This window comes from Passer domesticus, chromosome 1 (genome assembly GCF_036417665.1).
Source record: "Passer domesticus isolate bPasDom1 chromosome 1, bPasDom1.hap1, whole genome shotgun sequence".
NCBI lineage: Eukaryota > Metazoa > Chordata > Aves > Passeriformes > Passeridae > Passer > Passer domesticus.
In genome coordinates, this window is record NC_087474.1 from 6,934,177 (window position 1) to 6,947,924 (window position 13,748).

At 41.8% G+C, this 13,748-nt stretch overlaps 1 protein-coding gene across 4 annotated transcripts in view; it reads left to right on the forward strand.

Moving 5' to 3' along the window:
* DPP6 (dipeptidyl peptidase like 6) overlaps window positions 1-13,748 on the forward strand; it is a 539,077-nt gene that overhangs the window by 509,912 nt on the left and 15,417 nt on the right. For all 4 annotated transcript variants that reach the window (XM_064433316.1, XM_064433370.1, XM_064433208.1 and 1 more), the window contains exon 17: window positions 13,356-13,403. In XM_064433316.1, the coding sequence (XP_064289386.1) occupies window positions 13,356-13,403 (48 nt within the window). The remainder of the gene's footprint in view (window positions 1-13,355; window positions 13,404-13,748) is intronic.

Here is a 13,748-nt window from a genome sequence, read left to right on the forward strand (position 1 = left end):
TCATGTGCTGCATATCCCATGGACAGTGTGAGATAAGCTCAGCCAGCAGCTGGGTGGGTGGGAAAACCTTTGAAGCACCAGCTTCAGCATCACTGGCATAGCTCAGCTCAAGATTTAAACCCCGGGATTTTTTTTTTTCCTTAATGTCAAAAAACATAAAATTCTGAGCAATGTTTCTAGTATTGTGGCTATACTTCATGTCATTACTGCATAATATTGACATTTTTTGAGGAGATTCATATTTTGGAAAAATCTTCCAGTATTTTATTCTCTCATGGGATTGCCAGCATATTTAGACAGAAATGAATGTGTGCCATAGAAAAGCTAAATTAAAATCAATAAATCACATGGATTTGTTGATAAATTTTACTAACAAAATAACATTTTTCTTTGTTTTGCCCATTGACTTATGGATTCAGTGTGTTTCATCTGCACTTCTTGTAAGTGGCTTTGGGGAATTTTTTTACATGAAAATTGCTTAAAATATCACTCTTGCGAAAATTTAGAATGTAACATTTATCAAAAAACCAGGGGTTCTACTCATAAAGACTTACTTTATGAATAAAAGTGCCTGAATCCTTTCTGCCTCAGGCGGAAGATTATGATATTTGTCTTTCACTGTGAATGAACCAAATCACATTTTTCTTCAGTTACTTCATCAAAATCAGGAGGCCATGTCACAGAGATATTTTTGGCAGCAATTTTTACATTTATGGCCCCTTCAACAGAAAGAGCTTCATATTATTTAATATCTCAGGAAAATCCTATACTGATATTTATCAGGATACAAGGACTGGCAAAAAAAATACTGCACTAAGTTTTTAATTTGAATTATGGAAAAGTATGAAAATCCTTTTGCAACCTTTCTCCAGATGATCATTTTCATGCTCTTACCAAGTGAGGAGCAGAGGCACAGAGAGAATTAGGGGCTTGCCTATGGACACATCTGGAGTCAAGTATTATGACCCCCATTTCCATCTTCATATTGCAAGACAGTACTCCAAGGAAAAGCAGCACTGACTCCTGGAACAGACCAGAAATATGACTCCTTCTGCAGCCTGTCTCCATTGTGGATGGTGGATAATTAACCCTCTTCAGGATTTTTGTAATAATGTACCCATCAGGGATGTGTCTGCCCAGCTCCTGCAATAAGAGGTTGGTTCGTGCCTTCAGGCAGGAGAATAATGAACCTCTCTCTACATCTTCCTCAGTTCCTTCATTTAATCAGACCTTTTAACCTGTGCCATTTGGGCCAGACCTACCATCCCAGGAAAGCAATGGAAAATCTGGGGACGAGGATATTTTTACTAACCATGGACAAGCAGAATGCCAATTAATGATTCACAAAGCACAAGTGCATAAAGCAGTGTTTTAAACCTCTCTACGTTGCCCATGTGTTGCCTTAAATATCACGTAGAAATGTTGCATGTCACAGTCTCATCAATAAAATCCCTGGAAACAGGTTGTAATTAGCAGTTGTTATGCTCAGGTAAACATCAGTGCCAGCCATAATGGAAGTACACATTGGCTCTTCCCTGAATGTACTGGGCTATTTATGAGCTGTAAAACAGCTCCATATTTAGGCAAATATATCAGCAAAAAGCAGATGGATTGCTCCTTTGTTCCCCTTTCTGCTACAAAATAGTCATGTTTTTTGGTCAGTACTGTCGGATTCTCTAAATCTTGGGTTGGATGTGGATCCTTATGATACATACACTTACAAACAGGTGATTGTTACTAGTTGCTTTAATTTGTTGACCTGCATCCAAATGTGGAGAATTCAAAGACACATTTGCTAACAGTGCTCTGAGAAGTCCAAACCAGCTGCCAAACGCTGGTTAGGACACATGGATTTATTTTTTTCTGCTGTCACGAGCTCCTTTACAGAACTCAAGCAGGACTTGTAATTCCAGCTTCCTAGAGGTGCTGTGAAAATGAAGTCCATTACCAACTGCAATGCTCAGACGTGCAGTGACAATAAGGGGCTCCTAGACAGATAAATTTCCAGAATGGTTTTGAAAGCTTCGGTGAATCTTCAGTCTATTCACTGCAGAGAAACCTTCCCAGCCATCAGTATGCAGGAGAGCACTGCTGTGACAGAGCCAGCGTGCAGAGTGGTTAAATGGCTCTGGAGTGAGGAGTCAACAAGGCACGGCCGCAGACGCTCGTGCTGCCTCGTCTCAACAGCAACCCAATAACGAGCCTGTAATTGTACCACGGGCCCCAGTCAGTGCAGGGACAGTCCTCCCAGGTGCTGTAGCAGCAGAGGAGCCCTTGGTGTGTGCAGGACAGGGCTCCAGCAAGCCCAGCCTCCCGTGCCCCCATAGCAGCACTCAGTGCCTTTAGGGACAGGCAGCGATCTCGAGCCAGGGATTGGGGTTTGAGTTGTGGCAGCACTAAAGCAGATATGGAAAATGTAACAACCCGTTTTGACTTAAAGCACATCATTGTGTGTTTTCACAGCACTGGGAGTGTATCAGGATCTGGGAGACCCAGTGTAGCTGCAAGGGGGAATATTTTCCTGTGGCTTTTTTTCACTTGGAGGGTCCTCAGACATGCATGTGTGTGCTAGTGTCTTCTTGCGGGTGATATGGAGCTACTGAGCTTCTTAGAAGGATTTGAACAGAGAAACAGTTTGTTTCTCAAATGCTACTGGAGTAGTATTTCAATAGGAGATTTTTCAGTATGTAATACCCAAATTAAAATAAGAGAAACTCTTTTTCTTGCTTTTGAGAGGTGAAGAAGCTGCAGGTCCTATTTAACCTCCCCAGGTAACAAGTCCATGGTGACTCAGGGCATCTTTGGCAGATACCCAGGGAAAGCTTGTGGTTGTGGGTACAAATATCTCACTCCAGGGCCTGAAAACAATATTAAATGCATAGGGAGGAGATATCTTCATTTAATCCCTACTTAAATTTAGTTAGGTAGAAAGCCTGCTGCCTGGCAAGATTTCTGAAGCATATGGATTTAGTGCCAACTAAAAATGGTCACAAAACTGCCCATCATGGTAAAGGCAAAGCATCTTAGAAAGGCTTACGTCCTACTGGAATTCAAGCAAATGCTTTCCAAGTGCAGCTGGTCCTGCTAGGAGGGCCAGAGCTTGGTAGGTGACCTTTGGCAAACACCATGATAAATTAAGTTGTTGAGATCTAAAGAGACTTAATTGGATGCTGAAGTAACTATTAGCACTGAAAATGGATTTTATTAACCAAGTCAAGAGCCTATGGATATAAAAGTGCAGAAGGCACACCTAGGTTTAAACAAATGTGAAAAGCTGATACCTGGATTTTATTGTTGGGATATGCACCAGCTGGAGGCTACAGCTCCATGTAGCCATGCCAGGAGCTCTGAAGACCTCAGACAAGCCTGAGAGCCCACTTTAAATATTTTCTTTACTGCTGACACCATAAGCAGTAACTTCCAGGTGGTGGCTGGGAGGAGGACACCCAGGGGAAGGTTGTTTCTACTGCTGTCCTGACAGGTTCCACCTCCCTGGTCCCCACCTCACCTTACTGTGAATGCAATAACCTGTGTTTTTCCTCAGTACATGTCAGAGGAACACAGCACTGCCTGTCCACAAGGACTGGAAGACAAAGTCAGTGCAGATCCATTCTCTGTCCACCTCAGGGGCTTTTTCACCAACCTGCTGCCTGTGACACAAACAGGCTCACTCTGAGCTGGGCCCAGGAACTGAACTAAATTAAAATTAAATTGATTTTTTTTTTCATGCTGGGATCAGAAGTTCTAGAAGCTGTTCTGCTGCTTTACTGGATTTTACAAACATTTCTCTTCTTGCAAGGAAGTGGGACATGCTGGCATGGGACCAAGATGCTGAGGTGGGGATGGGAATGGACAAATCTAATTTCAGTGTCTTAGGGAACCTCAGTGAGTATTTTATCATCATAGAAACATGGAATACCCTGAGTTGGAAGGGTCTCACAAGGATCATCAAAGCCACTCCCTGTCCCTGCACAGAACCACTCCAAGCATCATTTGGAAATTTTTTATAGACCACGTAATGTCTAGAGCCTCTTACTGCTGCACTCTAGAGTAGAATGGTATCTATAATCTATATCATTCAAAAATAAAATCTGGTTTTCTTCAGTCCACCCAGATGTACTCTTTTGTTTTTTTTAAATCCCACCAAGTGCTATAGTATTCTTCAATATAAATTTTTGCTACTTGGTTCTTGATGTGAAGATGTGGTCTTGGTGTGGTCTTGGGGGTTCAGGTTTTCTGAATTATCTGAGCTGTCCTTGGCTGGTTCTGGGTCTCCAGCAAGGGACAGAAAGCCAATATTTGGCAGTGTGTGCCCTGGGGGTCTGAACACAGTAGGGTCTGTTTAGGTGGAGCAGGGCACCTGAGATACCCAAGATCTATCTTGGGGTAGAACCCGAGTGGTTCTATCCTTGTGTGACCACACAAGCCAGGTATCCTGGCTTGGGTTCTATCCCAAAACACCTAAAATACCTGTCTAACAAAACCCAGGATGCATCGGAGTCACAGAGACAAGGTTCACACCCAGCTGAATGTCCTGCCACGCGCTCAGGGCCTGCAGGACCGGGCGTGCCCCGGCCATGCGCCTGCAGGTTGCCACCCAGAGGGATGCTAAACGGGCACAGCAGTGTGCTGGGGCCTGGGAGGCATTCCCAGGGCTTGCTCACATCCCAGGTCACTGGGTGAGTGTTATCTGTTGTGACCAGAATGGTTTCCCACACGAGGATGATTGCCACCACCTCGGGTTGTTGTGTACGCGGTAGCGGGAGGCTGTAATTAGCGCTTCCAGGCAAACTGTGACCTTTTGGAACTTTTCCTGAGGCTTATGGAGCCTAAATTAGTTTCTGCTGTTTGAAAGCATGCACAGGCTTAATCTCTGGGCCCTATTTATATTATAATTACTATATAATTCACATTTGCATTCACTTGACTCCTTTTCTTACTTAACAGCCGAGGTTGGCTCTCGCTCCTCAAGTCCTTTGTGCGCAGTTCATGGGTCACAAATCCTGTGGGTGAAGGCAGGGTGGGGAATGCTCATTGTCACTCCCTCGCATGCTGTACAACTGCAAAACAGCAGGCTGGCATCAAAACCCCCTTTTTCACAACAGAAGGTACCACCAGAGCTTTTTCTGCAGGAAAAGAGAGGATGGTATTCTTGGTTTGGGAGTTGGGTGAGAACTTTTTTTCTACCTCCTGTTAACAACACAGTTATGACTATCGTTTGAGACTAATTAAAGTGATGGCTTTAGTTATTTCTATAGTGTGAGATTAATTAAAATGGTGACTTTGTGGATATACCAGAACATTTTTTCTTCCTTTAAGCAGATCTCTCATTTATGTTATAAACTATTTCACTCTACTCTTATACATCTTTAATGTCTTGTAAACTCCCCATAAACACTCAGTGACATAAAAACAGGTGGAAAAAACCCAAACTAATATGCATGAATATTTAACAAGAAAACTAATAGAAATGTCTGTGATTTTCAGTGCCTGAAAAAATATTGTAGAATTAAAGCAAAACTCCTCTCCCCTTTGGAATGGCCCCATTCTGCAAAGCCCTATGTGTTCTTTACTTTTACATGTTTTGATCCTGTTTCCATTTGACTCTTGCTTGTAAATATGAGCTGCCTGGCATTGCCCAGAGGAAGGTGATCTATCAACTGCTTCCAGCCAGGGCTCTTGTCACTTGGTCATTCCATACATATAAAATTTTATCTGAGCTCCACTCGCGGGAGATAAATGACCATGACAACAGGCTTCCTCTGATGCCTCAAATAATGAAGCCTCACAAATCAGGCAGAAGCCTCCTGCATGTCAAGACCAGGGTGCATGTGCGTTATTTCCAGCTATATGAGCAACCTTGGATGAACTCATTATTCTGCAGTGGGTAGTACAGATGTTACCATCCCACAAGATTTAATGCTTCCTCTGAGGAAAACTGCTTCTTTCACCTTGGTTGCCAGCTGGACCAGCTGTAAGGTTTATTGCTGGCTTTTGTTTTCTGTTTGCATGGTAGTTGCTAAGCCCTTTATTAATGCAGTCAGTACATTAAGGGTGTATTAAAACCTGAGAACTCATGAGAGGAAAACAGCTTAATAACCAGACAATGTGAAGCAATGGTATTGATGGGTTGTTGGTGGTGTTTTTTAAGTTAATATCCAGCACCAGTTGTTACTTAATTAGCTAGGAAGCCATTATTTTGTTGCAAGAGAATTTTACTTATGGAAAATAATAAATTAAGATTATCTAAATCAATTTATACTAGGTTTTTAATGAAATAAACAGAAAATGTTAAATGGGGTTTATTCAGTCTGTTAATGAGGTGTAAATGGCACTGAGACAGAGTATTTTCTTTCATGCCGTGATGATAAGGAATTATCTTTTTTCCTTGAATATCAGAGACATGGGATGGTTTGGATTGGAAGGGACCAGCATGTACTAATCCAATAAGAAACCTGGACTTTAAAAATAGGAACAAGTATAAACTTTTGGTTTCACCTCTTTCCAGAGTTTGCAGAAAGTCTGGATTAAAACTGAATTGAAAGAGGTTAAATTGAGGTATTCAAATAGAACAGAGACTGGAAAAAGCAGGGAGTTGAGTGTGGGGATTTTTCTGTTCAGATTCCATAGGTTGGACCAGAATACTAGAACAAAATAGCCTGGGATTTTGGGAAGTCAGTTACCCCCATGTGAACCGGAGTTTTTTCCTTGTACCTCTGGTACTTGCAGCTCCGGGGGGGGGGCACTGTCAGGTTCATGAACTCTGCAAACAAATTCTCCTAACCCACCTCCTTTTCATGCTGATCTTGTCACTACAGTGGCAGGTACCTGGAGTTTGTATGCTTTCCACGTTCCTCTTGGGATCCATCCGCAAGCATTATTGCATTATGCTGCTTAAAACCTCAGCCAAGGCCTCAGGAAAGGGAGGAAATGCTCAGCCCACTCAATGTGACACCTCATTGGCTGATATTAATTAAGAAGGAGAAGAGGGAGATTAGTGAAAGAACTGTGAGCGAAGGTTAAGTGCCAGCAAAAGGAACAGGAAGTAGATTATGATGAGGAGGAATAAGAGGCTAATTGGAGATCAGCAGCAGGGTTCATTAGGGGCTGGTGTGGGAAATGACCTTACCCAGATTGTTCCCTGGCAGCCTGAGAACTCAAAGCTGGATGAATTGACATTCATTTGGTGGATTTCATTAAGACACAAAGCTGATAAGCATCATCAGAAGGCAGAGATAAATACTAGAGAAGCTGGATGTCTTGCAGGGCTGGACTGGGAGAAATTAATAGTAAAAAGAGCAAAATTAGGCACGTGGTGACTCAGGGCAAGAATTTTTCATGTATGTTTGAAGTTCAAAAGTTACAAATGCCTCAGCAGAGCAGATGGGTGCCTGGGCATGCAGTGCTGAGTACTGGATGTCTGCAGACTGCCTACCTGCTGTAGGGCCACAGAAAAGGTGAATGCTCTTCTAGGATGGATCAGGCAAGGAATTTTCCATAGAATGGGCAAGTAGCAGTTTCACTATAAAAACCAATTAGGACATCCTCAACATCAGGGGTAGAGTTCTGGTCATTTCTGTTCAGGAAGGAGGAACTGAATGTAGAACACTCTTGCATCAAAGAATAAGATGAAAGGCAACTTTGTCCTACAAAATGGGAGTTAAAATAACCCAGTTTATCTGACAGGATGAGAGCTTTAGGGAAGACATGACTGCTCTGAATAAAAAGGAAATACTCATGATTAGCAGAAAACAGATTATTGGAACAACCCCAAAAAGGTGTAAACAGGAGTGGCAGCCAGTACAGCTTCAAGTTGGAAGCAACTTCTACCAGAAGAGCAAGACATCAGAAGGAATTACATCAGCAAACCAAATTATATTTAGAGGGTGTTTGTCAATATTTTGCAACACAAAATTTCCTGGAGCAGCAAGGGAGGCTCTTCTCAGACCCAAAGGCTCCATGTCCTTCAGTGGCCATAGGGCAGAGAGTGGGGTGGGCTGGTCAGTGCCAGCCCAGCTCCCCAATGCTGTTTGCAGGCACCTCTCAAAATCCCATGGAATGGACCTGACCATGCTTATTCATTCCAGCAACCCTTGAAGAACCCATCAGGCCTGTTCTGTGTAGAGGAATTAAGAGCAAATCTCTTGTTCATTTTCCCTCTAGTCACTGCTAAGTGATGCCGCCTCAGAGCGCCCAGATTTATTTCTGCTCCACATAAAGTAAGCATGAAATTTATTACCAGTATCACACAGGGCAGAGACAAGCAGTACCATCAGAGTGGCTGCCCAAGAACAAGCCAGGATTGATTATTTTACAAGACAAGTTACATTTGAGGAAGTGAAGATTTGATTAAAAAATTAAATGCCTTGGGGAGGGTGAATAGCAGCATAAATCTGTTTGATGTTTATGTCAGCAAGGTTGCCAAAGCAAACAGCACAAACATCTGTCCATAGCATCAGCTGGAAAATACTGCAGATTGGGGAAATATTTTAATTGTGAGCAGTGGTTCACGGAACTCCCCATGTCTTTATTTATTAGGCTGATAATATCACCCCAACATATGAACTTTATGCGGCACATATAAATAATTCATGGATTAGCAAATAAAGAGATCTGGAATCTGTACACAGAGATGGCTGTTGCCAATTATCTCACTTGTGCAGAGCCAGACCCTTTCAGCTCCCATCGCTTGCAGCTGCCCTTTTAAATCATTCATCAGTGCTTAAGAGATATGCTGGTGGCGCTGGCAGAGAGTATTTGAATTTTCATTGTTTACACACTATGAATTTAGCTTCTGGTCTGAAATTATCTGCAACATTGAAGCCTTTGAAAATATAGATGAGAAGAAGACAATTCCTCTTTTTATCCTTTTTAAACACTTCTATAATTTTGATTAATTTTCTTCAATTTTACTTCATATTCTTTTCATAATCGTTACTTTCATTTTAAAGTTATATTAACTGATATAATTCCCTATGCTGTTTAGATCATAAAGACATCAGGAATAATATGGAGTATAAAAAGTATTACAAGACAAGAGTCTCATAAATATTTTCTTCAAGGCTGTAAAATGATTTTGCATTTTTATTTTAGAAATCTATACCTTACCTTATATCTAGTGTTGCTTCCTTCTGTTCATATTTAAGCAAAACCCTCTTAGAAATAATAATAATAATAGGTGCTTAAAAATTGATGAAAAACCATGGGCAGTGCTTTTTCTTATCAAATTACTGAGGCATTGAGTTTCTGTGCCCATTCAGATCATGATGGGTAGCACTTCCTGGGTGATAAATTTGCCTCTTTTCATTACAGTGATATAGCTTAATTTACTTCTTGCATGGATAATTACAGTAATGGTTTTAAAGTCAAAGGCCTTATGATAAACCCAGACTTTCAGCTCCATTAATTGAAAATCTAATTCATGTAACTAGAGTCTTGTGCAGCATTATTAACCATGCAGCTGTCTGTGATGTACACAGAAGTTCTGTCAATATTTTTTCTCCTTTCTTTTAAGTTATAAATAAAGAAACATCATTTAAGCTTCTGTCAGGATGCTGGAGTTGGATGGTACAATGCTGGAGGCAGGAGAGGGGAGTGGAGCCTGCAATGGCATTCAAGCACACCCCATCCCACTCGGCACAGGGATGCAGGGAGGGATAACAGGAGCCTGTATGGTGCCACGTCTAAAAATTTTGGTGGAGGTGGCAGGGAGCATCAGTGCCAGGTCCCACACCTTGGTGAGTGTCACAGCCCTGCTTGTACCCACCCCTCTGGGGCAAGAAATCCAATAGCATCATCTTCTCTGTGTCATGCAGAAAGTGGCCTGCCCATGATTTTGGGAACACTCATGAGGTTATAAGGCATGAGCTGGGTCTCTCTTACCTTTGCAATTCAGGGCAAAGCAGCTCAGCATCTGCTTTACTTCCTTAAAGTGGAGGGAGAATTTTATGTTTTATCCTTCAAGGAGCACAAGTGAGTTTTACCCTTCAAGGATCCCACGCTCTCAGGACCCCTGTGAGCAAGAGGCAGAGCAGTCACAAGGTTTCTGAGGAGGGCAGGTAGACACAGGCGGAATGGATCATCCGTGCAGATTAAAGAGCAGAAGCAGCAGAATGTGCTGGGGCTCAGGAGTCCCCATCAAAGCCCCCTTGGATGGGCTCTGGAGGAAGGAGACTCGGAGCAGGGGATGTCCTCGCCCTGCTTCTGTCAGCTCCCAGCAGCTCCGTGAACAAATTAGGTTTCCCTCTCAGATCCACACATGACAGTGGATGGCATTTAGCAGATGGCATGTGTAATGGGACTGTCACACCAACACAGGTTTAAAAATAAAGCTGGGGAGGCAGTTAATGAATTCTCCTTTCAAGGAATTCGTTCTGTCCCTGTCAGGCATTAGGCACTCAACTTGTGCGTGTTGAAAGACTTCTGATGTGTGTGCATTGAAATACACAGGCTAGCATGTAACTGGGTTGTTTTACTTTAAAAACTGGCATTGAAATAAGCAATTTATGTCATTTCTGAAAATGTGACTTTTTCTTCTTGATGACTTTCAGCCTGCTCACAAATGAAAAGCCTTCTTTAGCTGGAGTGTTATCACTGGAAATATTTAATATTAAGAGTAATCCTTCTCACAGAGATGGTTCTACTCTGTAGTTTTATGTCTTTATTATTTTTCCTTGTTTGTTAAAGAAATAAAAATTAGGCAAGTCAAAAATCTACTTTTTCAAGGAAACTTGTTAATTTTTGATTATTTTTTAATGCCATGTTACCTAAAAATGAATATCTTTATATAGAACTTTGCTAAAGAACATTGATTTGGGGAGATGACACAGTAACAGTAGCAGTAGTTAGTTGAGAGAGACAATATATATATAACACAATATATAATACATGTAACTTTCTAAACTACACACGAGGATTTCTCTTCATTTATTAGCTTCTCACAGTTTCTCTCAGTGCCAACAACAACAAAAAAAGAAAAAATATATTAAAAAATAAAAGGATAATATGCATTGTATTGCTCTCTTTATCCCTTTCTTTTTGTTGGCATTTCGGTGTTAATTAAAGGACTGCTCTAGCTCCAACTGAAGCCATTTGGGAGGATTCCTTTTCTTTTCAGTGATGATATTATCATGCCCATGTTTATTAGGTTTGCTGCTTTTCCAGCAGTCTGGCTTCTGGGACTGCAGGGGAAAAGCAGGGCAGATTTATAAATAAATATGGTCAGCATATCAATGTATATCAGTGGGAGAAAGGTAAATTCAGCTAAATCCTGGTGAGTAAACCTGTTTTCCTTAGTGCATTATAATTCACCTTCCTGCATTCTAAAAGGTGATGCTAACAAAAAACAGGATTGTCACAGGATGAGATTCTTGATTCCAAGGAAATAAAATCAGGTTGCCATATTAGTCAGCTTAATTATAAACAAAATAATTTTCTGCCTTTTCTCTGCAGAGGTATGGTCTGGATGAAACTGATGCCCACAAGGGGATGTGGGTTCTTGGCAGCACAGGGAAAACCACTGACACAATTACAGGACCTTTAAGCTTTTCTTTCTCTCAATAACTTAATTAATGTACCAAACCAGTGTGAATGGCTCGCAGGAACCTGCTTTTGTTGCCATTTGTGTGCACACTCCCAGTTACAGCATTTCAGGGAATTTTCTCAGCCAGTCCTTTTGCCATTGCACAAGTGATGATCCCACAGGATTTGTTTGTAGATTGAACAGCCTAAGAAGGCAACATAAAGGGGTTGAAATCTTAATGACTATCAGTCTCTTAAAGCTGTCTTACTTTTGAAGCTTAAAGAACATTAGGTTTTTTTATATTCAGTGCTCTGTTTTGGGACCCTCACAACAAGAAAGACATTGAGGTGCTGAAACCTGCCCAGGGAAGGACAACAGAGGTGGGGAAGGGTCTGGAGCACAAGTCCTGTGAGGAGCAGCTGAGGAGCTGGGGGTGTTTAGGAGAAGAAGAAACTCGGGGAGATCTTATCACTCTCTACAACCTCCTGAAAGGCTGGTTCAGCCAGGTGGGGTTGATCTCTACTCCCGAGAAATAGTGATGGGGCAAAAAGAAATGGCCTCAAGTTTCACCAGGGCAGGTTTAGATTGGGTATTATGAAAAATTTCTTCTGGAAAAGGTTTCCCAAGCATCAGAACAGCCCGGCCAGGGAAGTGATGGAGCCACCACTCCTGGAGGTATTTAAAAGACAAATAAATGTGGCACTGAGGGACAGGGTTTATTGGTGGGCTTGGCAGTGCTGGGTTACTGGTTGGACTTGATCATCTTAGAGGTGTTTTCCAACACCTCTAAGACCCATGGTGATTCCAATCTACAAACAGATCTTTGCTGGGCACACAGGTTCCCCCAGCTGCTCACACCTGCTGCTGTTGTACCATTTTACACTGTGGGGAAAGGGAAGGAAAGTGAGATATCCTCTGTCTCTGAGGTGGAGAATTCACCATTTCATCACTGCGGGGCCACTTTCACCATCCTGAGCACTACTGTCAGGCTCAAGGAAAAATCTACAAACAGGTATGGGAGCAACATGTGTGGTTGTCCTGGGTCTGCCCACCTTGGCCCAGTGTCCTGTCTCCAAGAGCAGTCACCAGATGACAACTGAAAAACAGGGAGAAGGAAGTTGACAACCACAATATGAGCTTGATCTCAAGTACCATCCCATTTTTCTTTTAATCAGCCACTTGATGGCTTTCTGAACAAGAAGATGAACCCAGATCACTGTGCTAAGGACTAAAGCACCCTACAGCATCCTGTGGTTAAAATTGTGGCATCCTGAGTGCTGCAGCATCCTGTGGCAGTGAATTGTGTGGCTCACTCATGTACACTGCATAACAATGATAATCCTCTTTGTATAACATTGACTGATTTCAATACCCAAATGTTGCATTTTAAGACAGAATATGTGGCCCTTTTTCGTGTGAGAGCCAAGCTGGTGTTTAATTCATTAAGAGAAAATAATATGCAAAACAGCAATATTTATCCATAGCATACAAAATGTAAATGCTTTGTGCTGTGATGTTTGGGTGTCATTAGAATAATTTTAAAGGCAAGTGATTTAATTGTGTTTGTGCTAATTATAATGTTTACAAATTAGGGAAAGATGCATTTGGTGGTCTGTTGGGAAAGAGCTTTGAAACCTCACGTCTTTGAGTCTACAATACTGTCATCTAGTCATAAACTCTTCCTAACACCAGTGTGATTTGCTTTTTAGATTACTCTTGCATGAAAAGCGAGTCTCAAGAGCCTTCAGCTCCACGGAATTCAAAACCTGGTTTACGTGTGTCTGTGTGTGTTTTGACAGAAATTTAACCAAGTTCTTTTCTTCTCCTTTTCAAGGTCCCCGTGTCCCGATGGTGACTGTTCACAACACAACAGATGCACAGAGTAAGGATGGGCTTGAGCTTTGCAACTCTTCAGAGAAAAGCAGCCAGGCAGGACAGTGAGATGTAGCTGCTCTTTGCTAAACTTACGCTCCTGGGGACCCCAGACTCTGCCTAAATGCAAGTTTTCTGCAAGGCAGAGGGACTTGCAGAGCTGTTGTATTGCCATCACAGCAGCTGCTGTTTGGGTGAAAAGAATGGTTGGGGCATGTTTGTTATCCTCTTTCTCAAAAAAATGCATAATTCAAATCTCTCTTTTTATTAGTCTTCCTCTGATTTTGTTTTGCCTTCCATATATAAGAAATAAGATAAGATAAATATAAGAAATATTTAGCCTAATCTGTGGTTT